Source organism: Acanthisitta chloris, unplaced genomic scaffold, assembly GCF_000695815.1.
Source record: "Acanthisitta chloris isolate BGI_N310 unplaced genomic scaffold, ASM69581v1 scaffold37038, whole genome shotgun sequence".
NCBI lineage: Eukaryota > Metazoa > Chordata > Aves > Passeriformes > Acanthisittidae > Acanthisitta > Acanthisitta chloris.
This window is the reverse complement of record NW_008687414.1, coordinates 9433-30646: the sequence shown is the minus strand read 5'-3', so window position 1 is coordinate 30646 and position 21214 is coordinate 9433. Positions and strand designations below refer to the sequence as shown.

Sequence of the window (21214 nt, the reverse complement as noted above, 5' to 3'; positions counted from 1 at the left end):
AGACCCAAAATGTGTATTTGCAGAACAAATTCAAGATAGGCTGATTTATGTCATCTATTCTGGTTGCATAAATTAAGTCCCATGATGGAAGCTTTATACAGACTACTTTGACTAGTTTACTTCAAACCTGTAAGGAAATTCTCATTCTTCAAAACACCCTTTCAATCAGAAAACAACATTTTGTGAAATCGGTGAACAATATCATCAGTATCTCAGCTGCAGAACTGTGAGTGAAAGCTCGAAGAAGAACCACAGCATTACATCGACAGAATTTTTAAAAGTGAAGTTGGCAAAGCTGAGAGGCAAGTGAAGATGCTGATGAGGTTGTTTTACCAGTTTAAAAGGAGCAGCATTTCTCAAGTATGCAACAAGATGGACTCTACTAGTGTCACCTTCAGTGATGTGAAGATCCTCCAGTGTGTGAACTCCCTTTGCAGGGAATAGAAAATGAGGGTGAGCAGAGGGGATGAAAGAAATACACCTGAACAGATGAGAAAAGAAAAACAAGATTGGAAAAGGAATGCAGAGAATTGTTCAGTGTTCTTAACCCATCTGCAGACAGGAAGAACCACTGGAATGGCAGTGAGGCTGTTCTCATGAGCTGCATGCTAATAGCCTTAATGCAAAGACAGAGAAGGGGCTTGGCTTTAATGCAGAAAGAATTTCTCATCCATGAGTTGGGAGTTCAGAATTCTAATTTGCTTCTCAAAGCCAAAACAGTCTCCGCTTTGATTTGGTGATTTGAAAATATTAGCTTTTCTGAACTTGCACAAATCCACAGCAGGATATTACATGAGTGACACTAATTTTTGGTTCATTAATAAGCAGAATCACTACTGCACTTTGTGATAATAATTTGCAAGAAAAATCATTGCATTTAGCAAATGGTGGATTGATTTCATGTGAGTCTCTTGGAAAAATAAGCTCTGAATGATGGGACCTTGGAGGATGGATAGAAAGACAGAAAAGAAAGATTCAAAGAGTTCCAGAAGCTCATCTTCCTTGAGTGCTCTTGTGTGACCAGACTGTTATGTGGCCTGACCTCAAAGCCTCCTCATACTCTCCCTGAGGTGGGGAATAAGAGATGGAAGCCAGTTTGAACTTCTCTCATGGGATCAATCATTAACTCTTTGCATCAGTGAATCACCAACTGTAAAGAACGTACTTGTACTTTCACAAGAATTAGGAATGTAGCTGGAACATTCCAGCCTGGAAAATTCTCAATTTGTTACCATATGTGAGAAATATTAACTATCATGGTTTGGGCTATGTTTGCCTTGGATCAGTGAATTCACACAGGACTTCTGATTAAAGGAAATACAGATGGATAAGACAAATGGAGATTTTTTTTAATACTGAAGCAGATTTTTCTTCATTTGCTGTGACGTGTTCTTCCTCTTTGTGCTCTCCAGTTGTAAAAGCTTTCATGATGAAGGCACTGGCTGCCACTATTGCTGTTTCATATTATCCTTCTGCTCCTAACTGAAATGAATGGGATGTACATTAAAACCATTCCTCAGACTAGTTAGTTAGAAGCCCCTAGCTTGCTAGCAGTAACTGGTAGCTATTTAGGTTGGGTCTGGGTTGAGGTTTTAGTTTCTTGTCTTGTTTCATTTCATTTTTAAATTTCAATTTTATGTACAGAAAAGATTCAAACACGCTACAATTATCTTCATATTTATAGAGACTAAAGATGGCACAGACAGTTCAAAAAACAGCTTCTGGCTACCAATACTGACCTAGCATGGAAAAATCAATATAATTGCAAAAGCAATTAAGCATGACAAGTAAGGAATCCAGCCTTTGCTCAAACTAAAGTCATTTAGATTAACACAAACATAACAGCCAAAATACTCCTTTCTCATAGACTGATCCTAGCAAAATTGAATCTGCAACACATCAAATCACAATTATCACTGGGTGTGTGCCTAAGGTCACTAGGGTTAACAAAATCACCTTCAAGACTCACAGTGCTGGCAACGGGTTGCCACAAAGGTTAAAACAATGCAGACAGAGTGAGGGGATGGATTATTTCAGCAGCCTTGTAACTTGGAAGCATCTAAAGTCACTTGGAGCAAGTACCAGTACTTTCTCAATATAAAATACCAGAAAAACCCCAGTAATGAGTTAGCACATTATGAATACAGGGTGTGTTGCAAAAAAGCACATTCTACTTCTAATGTTTTCTGAAAACAGGAAAGCAAGGAAACTGCCCCTCCAAACAGTATGCTCTCCATTAAACTAAAAAGTCTTTAGAGAGAGGAATTGGAGAGGCGAAAACTCTGGTACAGAGAGGACCAAATGCACAGAAAAATGAGTCTAACTAACCTGCAGAATCAGACTTCACTAGCCAGAAGAATTGCTGGCTATTCCTATAGGCAGTCAATTAAGTGATCAGAAAACAGAACTCTGCAAAAGAGTAATTTCTTGTAAATACAATCACCCTGTATGTATTTTTCAGTGAAGAAATAGCTCACAGTGCCTTAAGGAAGTGTGAAGCTTCCCCCTTCAGATCTCATGAGAGAATTTGGCCACTGTGAACTAACTTTAAACCACAGCAGAGCTATGGGATATGTTGTGTTCAGATGCAAACAATGACCCCGTGTTATGAACACATCTCCAGTTTAGAAAAGCACAATATTGTTTGGCTTTATGAACACATGAAAATTGAAATGATACATTCAGAATGCCTCTCTCTGGGTCAGTGAAGCTTTATGGCTTTAATCATGAGGAGAAGAATTAGCACATGAAATGCTCAGAACAGCTCTGTGCACATTGTCTGTAGAAAAATGGAAATGAGTAAGACAAACTAACTCTAAGAACTGTATCTAACCCCCTCATAAAGCTACAGGACCTTGGTGCTTTAATTCAATTTCTTTCCTTGTGATTAGACTGAGAATGATTTGAAAATATAAATATAAAAGTACATAAAAATCATGGCATAACAGAAAATAGTAATGAATAGGTAAGACAATTCATGATTATTTTCTTCAAGAACTAAATTTGCCTTCTATTTTATCAACTGCATTGCAAACATACTTAACAATACTGATTTGCAATTTTTTTTTCCAAACCCAAAGAGCAAGGAGATTTTTTATGCTGATAATAAATAACACTTCCAAATTCCACAAGTTCTGTGAGAAAAATAAATAAAGCCTTTAGAAAAAAAAAGTAAACTTCCATTAGCAGATTTCAGGACTGACATTCCCCTTGCAATGCAAGAAGCTGCAGAGATTTTGTTCAATTGTATAATAATGGCATCAACAAACTGTAAAGTGCAAAATTCCTAACTAAAATCCTGAATAACAACAGAAAATAAATTCTTCTCTCATTTATTTTGTGTCAAATATATTAATCATCTGCACGATGAGAAAGCCTGTAAGATGAGAACACATTTTGAAAATGTGCAAAACATCTGGAGACATGGAAAATGAGCAAACAAAATGAATACCTGCACAAGCCCTTTGAAGCAAAGTTCTTCTATGGGTGCCAACCCTTAAATATCAGTTGGAATACAGTACAATTTGCTACTGACTCCATATTTTAAATTTAGTAACTTATATAAAAATATTTCTCCCACATATATATTTGACAGGAAAAGAGAACAATTTTATACTCTTAAATATGATCATTCTTTTTTTCCCCTTTTTTTCAGAATATTAATTTTCACAAGCTGTCCCTTTCGGCAGGGCCTCCTCATGCCCTCAAACTGTTTTGCCTTTCTACCTCAGCTTGTTCTTTTGTATAGCTCTAAATATATGGTTTTAGACTTAATTTTTTTTAACCATAGCTTCAACATACTCATACAAGAATGAGAGGAAAGTAATATAATTTTTTTAGCACATTCCTCTGAAGGCTAAGAGTAACCCTAACAGAGATCATTCCCTTAATGCATAGACCTATCATTATGTCAACCTACTGGACAGGGCAAATGTCTGGAAACCTCTCAGCAGGCCTCACAGATCATCAAATTAATCTTTTCCAAATAGAGCTGTGTTTTCATAATCAGCATACTTTCAATTGTTGTCATTATTTAGCAATCAGTCCACAGTCATCATTAAAACCAGTCCTTCCAGACCCTGCAGCAGCTTCTAGTCGGGTACTTATACTAGTAACAGATAAAGCTGCTCAGCAGTTCCATGGCCCAGGCCAGGAGTTTATTTACTTGTTGAAATTTAGATCCGAAACTTCAAAAGTGTAAAAAACCACCAAGCGAATACTCAAATAAAAAATGGGGGGAGGGATGAGAGGAATGTGTCCCTTTGCTATCTCCTTGAAGCAGCCTGTGCTTCCTGACTTCCACTGTGGTGCCAGAAAACAAGTTAAATTCAAAGGCATTCTTCTACTGGTGTCAGTGGGTGGTGGACCAGTTCCTAAGTCTTTCTCTTTGGCATTATGAGCTTTCCAAGTTCCAGTACTACCAGTCAAACCAAGTTTGACAATTAGGACAAGGGTCTGTCTGTTAGTGCTAAAGTTTGATGAGCCTGAGATCCCTGTTCCAACATTACTAACACTAGTTTGCAGAGTCCTATCTCCTCCAAGTGAATCTCCAAAAAGAATCCTGTGTGTTTGTAACTTGAGATCATGGTTCAACAGTCATTAGTACCAGATTTGAGCAGTGCTGAATTACACAGAACTAAAAACTGCCTCTTGATCAAGTGCAGACAAAGCATCTGTAAAACCATCCAGTGTGTCCAAAGTAGAGAACATACCAAACTTCATGGTTTTGCACTGATTGCCGGAGAATGGAAAATACTTGATCTGATGTCGAGTGATGACAATAACACTTTCTACTCATTTAAACTTTCTGAATAGAAGAACAAAGAGAAAGATTTTATACCAAGTCAATGTGTTTTGCTTCATCTGTCTGTGGCATTTTGATTCGGGATTAGGATCAAGAAGTTGGAGGTTGGGTACTATTGAAACATGGCCTGGATCAGAAGCTGATTCTTATTTCTGCATAAAAGAGTTAAGAGAAGTGTGCACTGGTGTTCTGCACAATATGGTCACAGCACAACGTATCAGTGACTAGCAGTCATGCTGAAAATACAGGCAATGCTTCCCATTAAAGGGCTGTTCATAATGTGACTTAAACAGCATCTTGGGTCAAGTCAAAGACAATGCTCTTCACTCAGAGATAAAATAATGACGTAATTCCAATGACTCACTGGGAATTTACATGCTGGTTATCTTACAGGTTTTCTTAAACAAATCTTGCCAGTAAGCAGCAGGAACATAATTTGAATGACCACTTAAGAAACAGCTATTTTAAGGCATTTTGATTATTTTTTTCGTTTGCCCCTTTCTCTTAACAATAGAGGAAACAAACATACAGAATATTTGAGATAACTACAGATCTCAGGCTTTATGTTCTGTTGAGTGTACACCTGTAAACAGATAAAACGGATGCCAGAAATACCTAAAAGACATAACTGGAATTTTGAAATGCTTACTCCCTGGGGAGAGTAGCAACATATCCTTTACAGGCTCCCTTGAGGGTTCCTAATGAAATTAGAAGGAGAATCTTAAGTGACATAATGTACATTAAATACATATTTCAATACTTTCAATTAGCTCAATTGGGATAATTTTGACCATAATGTTTTCTGTTATGGATACTGCTTGTTTCCAAAACCAAAAAAACAATACATTGTTTCACTTTCAGGACCTTAATGATGACTGCAATAAAGCAATGAGTGTTTTGGTGTGTTTCAAGAGTTTTTTCTGGATTTCCTCAAAATTTATTAGGTGTGACTGAGACAATGCTGCCCATTTTATCAGTATTTAATGCAATTTATATTCCATAGCAACAGTTCCTAGTTCAAGTATTTAAAAGCTTTGCTGAATTTTTTTTTTAATTAGGAAAATGTGGTCTTGCAAATCAAGTATCCGAAGAAGGCAAAGGAATTGTGCAAGTTTTTTCCTGGTCTATATGACTATCCTCACTTTGTGAGTGCATTCTATCTTGGCTATGGAGGAATACTGAAAACATGCTTTTCTTTCTTCACATAGCTCTCAACCTATTTACCTTGATTTCAGTATTTATGTTACACATCCAGTGGAACAATGTCTGGATGCCTGTGGCTAATTTGCTAAGAAAATCCTTCCTAACTGAGTGCCCTGGTATTCACAAATATCTGTAAAACATATTTTCTCATGTGTGTTTGGATGTAACTGTACCATGTAATGTTGCACTTCTGAAAGGGAGTTCCTTGCTCCTCAGATTAAGATTAAAGTAAGATTAATCAAAAATTATTGCCTTCTTTTTTAAATTTTGTTTTAAAATACACCATCTTTGGAATTTGAGAACGTCTGAGGATTTCAAGTAATACCAATAATATTTACTTTCTTCATGTACAGCTGTAGAAGAGAATACTACATAAAAGTTAAAGATGACTCAGCAAAGGACTTTGCCAGTGTTTCATAGCAGAAAACTCAGAATTCAAAAAGAAAGAGCTTCTATGGAAGAGAAAAGGTTAAAAAAATTTGAAGAGTGCATTACTTCCCCGTTGACAAGCACCAATGCAGAGTCTATAAATAACTTTAAATAGAAATTAAAACGAGTTGCATGCTAAGATATCAGAAACCGTGATTTATTTTCTCAAAGACTTTATACTCACAATCTCATCTCCTGGCAACCAATATCCTTCTTGTTCAATACCAGCTTTTGACCCTTTACACCCCACTGTCAGGGTTTCCACAATGAGGCCATCCTTGACAGCTAAACTCAGCTGACGGGTGGTTTCTTTTGGATGCATACCATGGACTCGAGACATGTACCTGCACATAAAGCATAACAGTCTGTAAGTACTAGTGATAAATTATAAAATGTGTCAGCAAAATATACACTTTTTGAAATGACTTAAAATAATACAGAATCTAAACTTTAGATTGTTTTTAAACATTCAAAATTTGTACAATTTCCCCCTTTACTTACTTACGTCTTTTCTTCCCCTTGCAGTTATAAAATTTGTACAATTTCCCCCTTTACTTCAAATTGTCTTTTCTTCCCCTTGCAGTTACCATGTATAGACTTAGACAAGTAATAGCACAGTAATCTTCTACCAAAAAATCCCCAAATTAACACACACACTGCTTGGGCTTGTCTGTGCCACATTTGTGCCCTCGAAATGAAGTGAAACTCACACTTCTCTAATACATCCCATAGTGTACATGAGTCTGGAGATCTACCAACGAATCTTTGTGACACTTGTGTGTAAAACACATTTATAAAAAATGTGAAATTTATGTATCACATCTGAGAACCCAACAGCTAGAGTTAACCAAGTAAGTGGTTTTTCTCCTTTTCTTGAGATAACCACAATGATCACACTGTGAAGAACTGCACTGATGAGAAAAAAACATATGCAGCCTAAACTGTGTATATACATGAGGTTCAGCTGTGTACTGCTGACCTTTACCCAGTATCATTTACTTCTAGGCCAACACCTAATATTCACTTGGAATAAACAACATAAAATGATCTTCTCTCAAATAAGATGACCTCCCTGCTTTAAGATCATTACACTTCAGATTTTTTTCAGAAAATTCCAAGAACATATCTATGAGTTGCTGCACATGGAGACCAGAGCTAACTGAATTTGTCTCCATTTTTGTTTCTCCAGGTCTTTCCTGTACCTGTTTCCTGAGAGAGGAATTTGCCTGCTTTAAGACAAAGCTCTCATCTATAGTATCCTCTATTTCATGCTTCATAATGAATTCCAACAAAAATGACCCTTTTGTGACTGTCATCACAAACACCTTCACAAAAAATACGTAATTATTATCATGAGCAAACTTGAGGAAAATTTATTTTAAAGCAGTAGCAATACATGGGGGGAAAAAAAAGTTCCATCACTTCAGATTGTTTTTAACAACATGGCTGACAGGAATTTTTAATGCCTTAGAAATTATAAACTTAAAATGAGGAATTGGTCAAGTCTCCAATCAACCTATGTCTTTGAAGACATTTATCTTTCAAAATTCTTACTGGTTTGGATGCATAAAGGTCTTTTCCAATCCTGCTTTCTCGCTCCAGCTTTTGCTGGAACTGGTTTAAGCTAATCTAATCTTTTTGTTTTGCTCTAAAGGAAACTAAATGCATATAATCATGTAGTAGATTTCTGATTGAGTAGAAGTGTATATTTGTGTAGTAAACTATACAATAATCAGAGCAGCACGGGACATTCATAAATTTCTGCTTTGTATCAGAAGCATTTACATAAATGCAGCATGTTTGCAGGATCTTGAGTTTTGTTTGGGGTTTTTTTAGGATAAAAACTCTTCGAGGCAGATGCTGCCATTTACAATATTTTACAATGTCTACCACAACATGGGCCAAGTCTGATTGGGTTGTGCAAGCTACCACTGCATAAAACGTAAGTAATAATAAATGTAATTAAAACAGAAAGAACACAATTCTGTGTGAGTCTCTGATCCAAACTAATATAGGAATCTTATGCTGGCTGGCAAATAGGATCAAGAGCAAACTAGAAGATAAGGCACTTCAGTTCTGTACCACACTGGGTGGATGCTCATCTGCCCAACCTGATCCCTCTCTGCTTCTGCAGAAACCAAAACTCAACATGAGGACCTGCTCAAGTGATATTAAACACCACAAATGATTTTTCCAAGCTCTCCAATTTCCATGCTCTTAAAAAGGCCGAGACTGAAATCTATGTACTTCACTTTCAAACAGAGTTCAACTGAACACCACTGCTTTGTGAAAGCATTAAGTGCTGAAGCTTTAAAACCACATGAAAACAACTCATTTACTTATAAGCATTAAGTGCTGAAGCTTTAAAACTGCATGAAAACAACTAATTTGCTTCTATACTCATGTTCCATGTATTTCACATGTGGGCACATATGCACAAATTTCTGCAAACACAACTAGCTTTTTTAAGTGCAAACTATCTTTGTCAGCTTTGCTAATGTTAGTGGGTTTTCATCAAATTTCCATTTTTAACTCTGTACTAACAACCTCCCTGACAGAGCCACCACACTCATGGCGTCTGCAATTTCTTCAAGACTTTAACTGGTCTCAAAATACAGATCATAGGCTAAGTACCATTTTTCACATTTTACTGACAGAACAAATCAACTGAAGACACCATGTATTTTGCATTACATCACCCTAGCTGCAGGTTTTGTCATTTCTCACTCACATCTCTGAACAGGACAGATATAAAATAGAAACCAAAAAGCCTTAAACCAACTCTAATCAGCTAAGAGGTTTAATCTGCCTATTAATCCACTTTGGCATGGTGGGCACTAGAAAAAAGGCTCAGAATTGTCCATTTCCTGAAGACACCATGTATTTTGCATTACATCACCCTAGCTGCAGGTTTTGTCATTTCTCACTCACATCTCTGAACAGGACAGATATAAAATAGAAACCAAAAAGCCTTAAACCAACTCTAATCAGCTAAGAGGTTTAATCTGCCTATTAATCCACTTTGGCATGGTGGGCACTAGAAAAAAGGCTCAGAATTGTCCATTTCTCAACTCCAATCTGTGTTCTTAACCAGAGTGAAAGTACTGCCACCAACTAAACTGTCTCCTCATTTTCTCCAGCTGTAAATCAGGAGTAAGAAATCCCCAATGGTTTTTTGAAGAATACTTTAGTCAATGTTCAGACTGTGCAGTCTGGAGGTCCACAGGGGCTGTTTTCCATTTTAAAAATAAAACATGATCAGCTTTCATAGGAAAGCACACATATGTAGAGAGAATGCTTTTACTTCAAAGAGTAGAAGTACTGTTAGAAAAGTGCCCCCTACCCTCAATTTTTATTTATATTAAAACTTGTGAAATGTATGTGGCTAGATATTCACAAATACTATAAAACAACACTGCAGAGTTTAGATGAAATCCTGTTTTGTTTGTTTACAGTCAGGACAGCAGCTTAATGAAGAAGTGATTAAGACAGAGGATTTGAACCAGAAGACATAGTAAAAGTTCTTTAATAATGCAACATGAAAAACTGTCGCAACATGTGAAAGATGCTGGAAACACAAAATAAGTTAAAAGTCAGCCTAGAGACAGAAATAATGATGTTTAGAGTCCTAAATACTACGTCAGCCTCATTGCTGGATCAGGCAAAAACAATACTGCAATGTCTTTGTGCAGAAGTGACACCATTAATCCAGGGAGCACAAGTCTTTTCCTGGCACTGCATGCACCGAAGCATCTGGCACCAAGTAGTTAAAAAAAACAAGTAGAGATATAAAGCAGTTGTTTTCAACAAAAGCTGATTAGCCTTACCTTGGAGACAAGGAGTGGGTAAGGAATACTGGTTTGTTATGCTCTTAACCAGTTCTCTATATCAACAGGTTGAGAAGGGTAATGCAGTCCCATACTGCTATTACATAGCCAGACTCAAGAAGTAAAGCAAATACACTCAGATCTGTGAGAATAAGGCATGGAGAAAAAGTAAAATCCCCTAAATCAGCAAACCAGCCCTAATCAGATAGGAGGCTGAAACAACCATTTCAAAATAGAATTTCACTGTGCTAATCCCTATATAAAAAAAATGAGGGTCTGTCTGATGAAAACCAGAGGTTTGGCCTGATAATCTCCATGTTAAATTCCAAATCTCACCAGACGAGGCTGCCTGTCTGCAGGATACAGAAACAACTGAACTGCTGCTGAATATCAGAGTATTTATACGAGTCAATATTTTCTCCATTTATAAACTGGCAGCACAAGCCTCCTTGACATTAGCATGGAAGAATCCAGCAAATCTAGCAAAATTACAGTTTTTGTAATCAACTTCTAAGAGCCTAATAATGCATGTTTTCAATTATTGCGACACCACTTGGAAAACAAAGTCTTCCATCTTTAGCCTGTAGTTTGTTCTTCACCACCCCTAAGCAAACTTCATTGCCACACCATCAAATGCATATATATATCTTTAGAAATAGGACACTACCAACAGAATCAGGGAGATGCATGTGTGCACTTGCCTAATATATGTGCACATCTGTCTGACAGCAAAAGAAAACTTTAGCGGAGAATGATAGAGGATAATCATTAACAGATTTGTAGATTGTATATACTTGTGCATTTAGTACACAAAATACCAACCAGCAAAATGTGAAACAATTATTTCAAACCTACTTGGGACTGCAAATAACCAGTATTCAGGTCTTTTCAAATTTAGCAGCAATAAAATATCAGCATATCCTTTGGTTTCTATTCCTTATTCTAGTTACCCATCCTAAAACCTTGACCACCTCTCAGATGACACAGGGACACCCAAGGGGTCAGCAGAGCTGGAGGTGAGGACTTCAGCAGCTCCCAGGGGCCACATAGCCAACAACCCACCTGAGGAAATGTGTGTGGCCCTCTAGGCTCTCTTTCCTTCACAACAACAAACTGCAGAAGCTCCTGTAACTCAAGCCACCACCAACTGACAACTGGATTTTGCCACCTCCCTTTGGAAAACAAAAGTAGACCACAGGAGTACCCTGACCCACCACTAAGCCCCATGCCCATCCAATATACAGGACATTGCAGAAGCACCAAAATCTGTTCAGCACGGGACCAATTCACTCCTGAAACTTCAAACTAATATTCTCAAACTCGTCAGTGTTTATGATGCCTTTCTATTCAAACCTACATCTAATACATGTGTTTCATAACACACCTTAAAAGCGAAGAAAAAAAATTTGGTTTGATCTAAGGGGTGTGGAGGACACAGACTCTAAAGCTATGATCACCATGGGAGCAAAACACATACAGAAGTAGCCAGAACTTGCAGAGGGATCAGATGGTGAACTTTGCACCTACAGCTGTCACACAGCTCACAACTCTTACTTGGTGCTCTGCAAGACACAACATGAAGCCAAACCCTGTCCCAAAGAGCTTAATGTATATGGTCACAAAATAATGCACATAAATAGCTAACTCTGCTCCCAAAGAGTCTTCTTGAAGGCAACTGTGGCCTGCTGAGAGGCAGCAAATGGTCTACATGGGCATGGCTGTGGTGTGGTCCAAGCAGGAAAGTTGGCCAAGGGAAGGAAAAAGGGAGGGAGGGAAGGAAGGAAGGAAGGAAGGAAGGAAGGAAGGAAGGAAGGAAGGAAGGAAGGAAGGAAGGAAGGAAGGAAGGAAGGAAGGAAGGAAGGAAGGAAGGAAGGAAGGAAGGAAGGAAGGAAGGAAGGAAGGAAGGAAGGAAGGAAGGAAGGAAGGAAGGAAGGAAGGAAGGAAGGAAGGAAGGAAGGAAGGAAGGAAGGAAGGAAGGAAGGAAGGAAGGAAGGAAGGAAGGAAGGAAGGAAGGAAGGAAGGAAGGAAGGAAGGAAGGAAGGAAGGAAGGAAGGAAGGAAGGAAGGAAGGAAGGAAGGAAGGAAGGAAGGAGGGAAGGAAGGAAGGAAGGAAGGTTGGTTACATTAGGTGGAAAGTTGAAACTGGTCTTTAAATAAAAATCTCAGTTTTTCTGGACTCATAAGGAATTGCATTTCCAGCCACCTGAATCATCAAAAGGAAAATACTGAAAAAATGCTACAGCATTTTGTAAGCATCTCTGTACAAGACTGAAGTACAGTACATGCAGGAAACTGCTGCCTTATATAAAATACAACAGTGTGAGAAGTGCAGGTAGATGCTAATTTTAGTGGCAAACACTGTAATCTTGGTCTGATCTCTGTCTATGCTGGATGCCTCCACCCTCCACAATGCCAAGGGGAGCAGCAGTCTACCTGCTGAGCAATTCACCCAGGGATGAGCTGAGATCTGATAAATTTGAGATCTGATAAATTGAGATCTGATAAATTTGAGATCCAATAAAATACAGCAGATCCCATTAAATTCAACTGAAGGCCTGCCATTAATTTTAAATGTTACCTACAGGTATATAAAAATGTCCTAGATTCAGGGACAGACCTTAAGGAATAATACATAAAATAGAAGGGAAGCAGCCAAAAATCTGTTCTGAGTTTTATATTGAGTTCCTACCTCTAGTGAGAAATGATGCTTTTTGCTTTACTTTCAGAGTATGACAGCAGGTTTATAGAAGGCGTGTACATTTCTTTGAAGTTTTTCTTTTTTAATTCACAAAGAATAGGCCACTTGGTCATACTGAAATGGCTGTGATTGATTTTCTTTTAAACAAATACAGCTACATGGCCTAAGAACTTAAAATACACAGACTGAAATCTCAGGAATCCATTAGGTATCCTTGTGGAAAGCCAGGTGAAGATTTGTGGTCACAGCTGTATCTCCAGGTCGCACTCTGAAGCTCAGGCTGCTGCTCCCACCAGATGTAGCACTATGGTACCAATCAGTTTGCACCAAAGACAGGCTAAATATTATGGGTATTTGACATATATATTCTCTGCCTGACAAAAATTGAGAGCTGGTCTGAGAGCTGAAGACAACACAGACACATAAAGAGAGGAGAACCACAGTGAGGAGGTAGCAGCTCACTTTTGTTTTTCACAATACTTTTTGATATGTTTACAGATTCTGAAGTTTCAATTCTGGACTAAGATAAACACAACCAAAGCACAGCGTTCTTCCTCTGTATTTATAATCCACAAAGAGATGCAGGTATATGCACAGGCTGCATTTGATTTCCACTGCACCCCATATACCAAGAGCACACTGCACACACCATAGACAGTGCTGTTGCCTCTGCAGTAAAATACTTATTATATGTTCTACATTTTATGCAGCCCAAAATTCCAGGTGAGGAACACAGAGAAACTGAATTACAGAGAAATGATGAATTTACTTTTCCCTCTGACATCAGTATCTGCAACATTCATTTTGAAGACACACACTATCTAAGCAAGAAATGTTTTCAAGATGTGTTTCATCTCTCCTTCATAGTCTAGAAATACAGCATTTGCATTAATATGGAATCTAATTTGTGCAGTGTAACACACAAACTTGATAGTGAAACAGTGAGATCCAGCAGTTCATTGAAGCTCAGATCTGCCTGATGTTTGTGTTGCTGCTCAAAGAAGCTGGGGAGGAATCTTGTTTGTGAATGCTTTAGACACCCCAGGCACCAAGCACTTTGCTATAGTGCCTATCACCTGGAGCATCTCTGTTGAAAGCATAGTAATGTTAACTCAGGTAATTCCCTGCTTCAGTAATTTAAACTCTCATTCACACAACTTCACTATACACTTAAGATTGGGCAACCCACCGATAGGACCACAAAAAGCAAGTCATTAAAGTACCAAGCTATTCAATCCTGATCCACAAAAATCTCCCTTTCAGAACTATTACATCTTATTAAGGAGGAACTGATGTAAAAAAAGGGCACTGCTCCCATTTTTCCAAGCTAAGAAGTTGTATGTGATACTGCTGGTAATTCACACGTGTGTGCACTGAGCACGACTGGCAAACCAACCATTCAGGGGCTCTGCAGGTACAGGTACATTGCTCCTGTATATGCAGGACCATCCTTTCATCCAGCTCTTTGCTTTGGATGTCCTGAAGAGACAAACAAGTCAGACATGACTCAGAATCTAACATCCTGGCTAATATCTTGCAAATGAAATATTTAGTCAGTTCATACTGAGCTTCTCAATTCAAAACATGTTTCAAAAAATAAACATTGAAGTGCTTTCATGACTCAGTTTTTTAGAACTCTCTAATTTAATTTCCATTCTTATCTAGGTCAAAACCTTTTTCTATTTTTTTTTTCTATGGGTTTTTTCTTTGTTAGGTTAGTTTTAGTCTAGCTGAATTTCAAAATCATCACACTGTCACACAAATGTTCACCTTACTGCCAGCCAGGGAACAGCACAACAGCTGGAAAAGCCATCAGGGCAAGGCTGCTGCTTTTGGTGATATTGTTTGTATGAATGGGAATATGAAACTGCAGCCTAAAATAGATGGTGTGAGTCGTGCTTTGGAGACCATTCTCTCTCCACTGATTACAGAGAAAGCCTTGATGAGCACTTCAGGACAGATAACAGACTGTTAAATGGCCATGTCACACTCATTTTTATCTTTTACTTCTAACAGAAAGTTGCATTTATTTACAGCAAAGAAACCAAACATAAGCTAAAAGTTTCACTTTGATTATAAATATATTCTATTATATATATAGTATCTATTATATTTTTATATAGGTGTTATGATTCGAGCAAAAATCATACTTGCTATGACATAAAAAATTGGTTTGCTTTTAGGAACTAAAAGTAAAGTTAGCCTGTTATGTATTTTCTTGTGTAAATATATTATGTATTTTTCCTGTGTAAACTTACACAACTTCAATACAAATATTAATAGAAGTTTGGAGTACAAGAAAATGAAAAGTGGGACAGTAATTTTCAAGTCAGTTACACTTCCACCCCTTTCCTCCTCAGTATTTCTACTGCAGCTCATAGTTTGCCTTCCACCCCTTTCCTCCTCAATGTTTCTACTGCAGCTCATAGTTTGCATGGATTGTATTCAACATTACATTTTTATTGTAACATCCAATAAGGAGAGTTTAAATGAGTATGTACTCATTAGCAAACATCAAAGAAGGAGTATAGCTATTGTTAATAACAATGGGTTTGTGCTGTCAGTGTGAATCATTTTATTTACCTGCCATACTCATGCTCAGCCCAGAGATTACTTCACCTACTGAATCAATGAAGAACATTGACCTTTGAGACAGAAAAAGCAAACTGCCATACTAGCAATGCCACATAAGAGCATTCTTATGAGAAGAATTATTAGACAAGGAAAACTGAGCAAGCAAAATTTGTTAGAACATTTCAGCACCTCTCTCCTTTTTTTTTGCATAACAAACTGCAGGACCTAGATGTGCTAGCAATAATATTTCTGATCAAAGCAAATACACAAAAGCTCCATCTCACCTCCAGTCCTCAAAACAGACTTTTAAGCTAAATCCTTACAGGCATAATGGTTGAACAGCCAGCTACAACATCCTTTCCATTCCCTGCAGTCAGCATAAAGCAGGAAAAAAGGTGGCAAGGTTGGAGGAATCTCTGTCAGTCCCATAGCAAAGAGTTTTCCACACCAGGCACTGATTTAGTCCATGCCAGCCAGCACTGAGAGGCAGACTCAGCAATGCAGGAATTCTAGCACATGGTGGGACAGTGTCTCAGCACCAAGCTGGAGGAACAATTGCCTCTAAGAAATTACAAACAGCACTGTTTGTGGATTTCTTTTTATGTATTTCTTTAACCAGTTTAATTAATGTAATTAAATAGAATCATTACACCAATGGAAGAAATAATCTGTATCAACAAAACAAAAAACGGGAAAAATAGTCATTATTAACGTACATTATAAACTCAAGACTTTAACCAAATCTACTCATTTAGAATTTTTAATTCCACTATTATTCAGCACAAATGCAGCTAGGTTCTTTATAGCCTTTTTCCAAGAAAAGTTGCCTTTTTTTTTCCTGTCATCCCAGTTTCCATTCTCCTTAGTCAATAGTGTCTAAAAGCAGCTCTTAAAATGGACCATTAATACCAGCAATATTAAAATTACGTAATATCCAAAAGTTAACATCATTATGAACTCATAAATAAAACTAAGAGTAAACACCCTATAAACAAACAGCTAAAAGCTGTATGACAAATGTATCTTATCTCCAGGTAACACAGGAGAAATTTGATGAACACTTGCCCTTGTGAACATTCCTTGTGCAATTAAATGACAATCTGTCATTCCTTCTTAAGGGTCGTATAAAATGTGAATGTTTAGCTTGGTTTCACACTTCTCTTTCAACATTTTTTTGAATCTGGATATTCAAAATTGTTATTAGCTTGCTAAATGTTACCTCATTAGTAAGCCTCAGTACAAATTTACAAGCAAAACCTGAATCCATCACTTAACCTCACTGCAAAGCCATCACTGTAAAAAATTAATGTTTCAAACAAGTGAAGTGTTTTAGTGTCCAGCATATTTCTATGCAACATGTTTGTAACTGTTAGTTATGAACACATAACACAATTTTTATAGATGACCAAAATAGTACTTTTACTAAAAATTTAGTTATTAGTGAGTCAAATGATCAGTTTCAGATTGATGTTTGTCTTATTAATCTCATGATTTTGAACCAAATTGATCAAAATATTGCTGAAAAAGCACAGATTTTTTTTTTCCCCCAGGATGATCTATGACTAAGAATTTACAAGTTCTAAAACTCTAGGCTCAGTTCATTCTCTTGGTTTAACAGAAAAATAGTGTTCTGAAAACAGAAAAAAAAACCCTATTGGTTTGGAGCTAAAAGAAGTAACTGAAGTTTATCACTGGAAACAGAAAAGGAAAGTAAAAGAAATTAAAAAGGAGATTGACTTAGTGGAGTCAGCCATAAAGAAGTGCCTTGGCCTTGACTCTAACAGAAACCATAAAGAGGTATTGAAAACCAAAAGTTTCCTCCCCTGTCACCACCTGGTGATATGTTTCTGTGCTTGTTTTCTGTCATTCATATTACCCACGACTAAGCAAATCAATCCAAACTGAAGTCATTTTCTCTGGCTGAGCTCTCAACAAACAGGCTGCCACCAGGAGCAGCTATGTGGACTGCTGAGGAAGTAATATCATGCTTTTTATTGCAGGACTTTGTACTCCAATCTTTTGCTTTCCCTTGCATAATTAGGAACTGCTTTTACACTGCAAGGCATGGAGAAACCCTTCACTGTGCTGTTCTTCCTCAACTTCTCTCAAACAAAAAGGAAAATGGAAGCTTTCCTGAGCACCTCCTTCAATACCTGTTCCACCACACTACAAGCAACCAGGGTTGCAACAACACTACTTGATTCACACAGTCACATCTAAACCACACGTGAGAATGATGTACAGACACGGAAAAGGAGCCATAACACTGGTTAAAAGGGAACTCAAGCAACCACTGTGTTCTGCATAACAGGAGGATGCTCCACTTCCAACAGTTGCTTTCAGATAAGCTTGCTCTCTGGCAACAAAAAGACAGCTATTTCAGGGGATTGGCTTGACAAAAGATAAGAAACCAACCAAGAAAAAAAATCATTTATTTCAGTCAAAGAAATATCAGATGCTGCAATAGTTCTGTTCATGTAAAGTTAAACAACAGGATTATCTAGCTATAAATCCATTCTGCTCTTCTAATCTTTCCTATGGCTTATTATTTTTGTTTATGCATGACTATTTAGTTGCAACATGCAAAACAGTAGGAAAATTAAAATTTTCAGCAAAGGTGCTACAAATAGTAACAGATTTTTTTTTCTAACAAGTTTCTGAGATTCAAATAAGTAATACTGTTAGAATGTTATTTCAATTATGTTTTCTTGCCACTGCATCACATATTCTTATTTATAGATTTGTGTGATTATTCCCTACCCATTCAAATAGCTCATTTTCTTATTTATACTCTCTTGTGATTATTCTCTACCTGAGAATAAATTGCTCATTTTCAACTTAGCTTTAATCAGTACTTCTAGAAATTGTTTTGTGTTAATGCAGTCAGCCTAGAAAGAGAAGAGCAGAAGAACTAAGGCAACAAAACCAGATATATGGATGGGAGAAGTCCTGAACCCCAACTATTCTCAGACATTAACGAGAGAAATTTCAGAGAGTGATATCTGGAGAAGAAATCTCCCTCCTAGGTCTAAATGTCAAACTGAGAGGGTCACATACTCAATCTGCAACTGCCAGCAACTCCATCTCAACTGTGGGACCAGAAAATCTCATCATTTTACAGTAATCTTTCATACTGAGTAATTCTTTTCTGGCATGCTATCCCATCAAAGCTGATTAATGTCAGTCTGCACAGAGATAACAAGGGACTGACAGCATCCACTCTATACTGGCTTGAGATCTGCTCATTTCTGTTAGATGTTCTGATTTAGCTGCACCTGCATTAAATTACAATATAACAAAAATGTGCCCACAGAACAAATATTGGAAAAACAGCTGTGACGATTTAGGGATCCAGTACTGGACCATCCTATTTGAAAGTCAGTTAAAAAGGTGAGAGTCTCTGTACCCATTAATGAAAAAACAGTATTTTCCTGTATCATGAATGTGGCAGAAGAGCTTTCTGCTTGAAGAACGGAGAGTTTCAGTATTGCTTTATGTGAAAATAGCACAAAGTGTCCAATCGTAGCATTATCAGTTTAATCCTAGTTAATGGTCTATCCATCAGCTTCATTCCCCCAGAAGTTGTGCTCTCTCTACCCTATGTTCTATGTCCACCCTTGGTTTTGTTCCCAAACTACCTCATTCTGGAGAAAGCTAACTTCTTCCTCCTGGAGAAAGGCACGTGTGGCCAAGGGTTAGTTTGCTCCTGACAGAGAACACAGATGTAAACCATGCCAAGATTGGCTCCTTCTGCCAAGGGCACTCCAACACTGTTTGAGCATGCTAGGTGTCCTCAGATGCCTTCACATCATGCCCAACAGCAAACCAGCATGCCTCTAACTTCAGCTTTCCAGAATAGCATGGCTGTGGGCTGTATTATTTTTGGCACTTAGAACTGAAGAACCACACACACATATAAAACAAACAAAGAATATGTCAGGGCCAAAGAAGCACTCTATGAGCCAAAGGCAATTCAGTGTAGCCCCAGCATATCTGCTCCAGAGGGTGCCAGGGCAACTCATGTCACGGGATAGGCACAGCCTTTCAGCTTCTGAGAGCCAGAGAGGCAGAGGGTGCCAGGGCAACTCATGTCACAGGACAGGCACAGCCTTACAGCCCTTCTGAGAGCCAGAGAGAGAAGCTAATCAGCTAGATTAATCATGAAACACAACAAGGGGAGCAAGAAAAAATCATGAGGAAAGATGTATGGATGAAAACAATTATGTTTTGGTTCTTCACATGAGTTTTCATGGAATAGTTTAGAAACCAGAATAATTATCTGTTTACAATGACAGAATCTTCAAAGTGGCCAACAATCTGGAATGCCATATTTGCCAATTGGGTATCTTAAATAACATTAAATAGATAATGAACTAATTATGAACTGTTCATATATGGCTACTGAGGAAACCCAATACCTTGTGAGAAAAGGGGCAAATATTTAATTAATATTTAATTAAATCTTAGGAGTGCAATTACCTGTTAGGGACTTACAAAGAAAACACTATAAAAGACACTGAAAGATTGGAATAGCCCAAGAACTTTAAAAACATGTCTGTACAGAAATACTTACCAATCTGCTATGCAACTGAATGTCAATAATTTATCCTACTCATTTAAATATGCATGCTTTTTCCCAGTGTATTTTAAGGCATTTTATTCCATAGAATCAATTTTTGATGTTACCCCAAATCCAAAACAGATGGAAGATAATGAGGAAAAAACAGAAAGTCAAAGCATAACTATAATTTTTAACACACTTTTAGGGATGAACAATTTGTCAAGCTGCGCTCTTGACTGAGAATTCACAGGATATGGGAAGCCATTTCTTTGCTAGTGCCTACTGCATATCTAATACCAACAATACTCATCAAAATAATTGCCATACTATGGTCAAATTATCCCAATATCAAGACTGGAAAGAAAAGATAAGATATATTTCTTGATAAATATCAATTAGAAATATAATTTTGTTATTAAGAAATTTAGTATTTTAGAAATATTAGCTATTTCTTCTAGCCAAATTTTAAATCACTGTAATTTATTGACTTGAGATATGCTGTGACAATATGAGCCAGGTGAGAATATTTATTTTCCATACCTTTACAGAGCTGATGCTTCTGCCTTCAAATGAGCGTTACCATTAAATAAAAATGCACTGAATATACTGAAGCTTATGTACTAAGGCAGGAACTTAAATATATATTTAAAAGTTCTCTTCCAAAGGTAGTTTGCTCTTTTAGTAGTAATTCCTTTAAATTCCCCACACTCTTGCTTCTCATTCGTATTGATTTTCAGTCCTTCATTTCATTTTCAAGCTCCTGAAGAATGCTTGTCTTCAACCCATGGAAAGTGCATTTCCAACTCTCACATACCCCCACAGATAATCACTAAAGCTGCACAATCCCTTTCATACAATAATTTGTTGATTTTGGTTTTGAGATATTGAGCCTGTGCAATGTGGTCTATTCCCTACCAATGCTTTTATTTAAGCATTTATATAATACTGCAATTAACTGTGTCGTATTCTTGCCATTTTTACACCCACATATTTTTAATTCCTTCAAAAATAGACACCTTTCTTGTGCTTCTTAATACTTCCCTGCATGCAATGACTTTTCTAAAATAATTTCCAAAAGTTCAGTAAGCTTACTAAATAATTTCTGCAAGGCTCTAACTT

At 37.3% G+C, this 21214-nt stretch overlaps 1 protein-coding gene across 1 annotated transcript in view; it reads right to left on the bottom strand.

Annotated features, from left to right (window-relative positions):
* ZMYND11 (zinc finger, MYND-type containing 11) overlaps positions 1 to 21214 on the bottom strand; it is a gene marked incomplete at its 3' end in the record, with an annotated part of 33621 nt that overhangs the window by 9164 nt on the left and 3243 nt on the right. The window contains exon 2 of the mRNA XM_009080565.1: positions 6621 to 6780. Within this exon, the coding sequence (XP_009078813.1) occupies positions 6621 to 6780 (160 nt within the window). The remainder of the gene's footprint in view (positions 1 to 6620; positions 6781 to 21214) is intronic.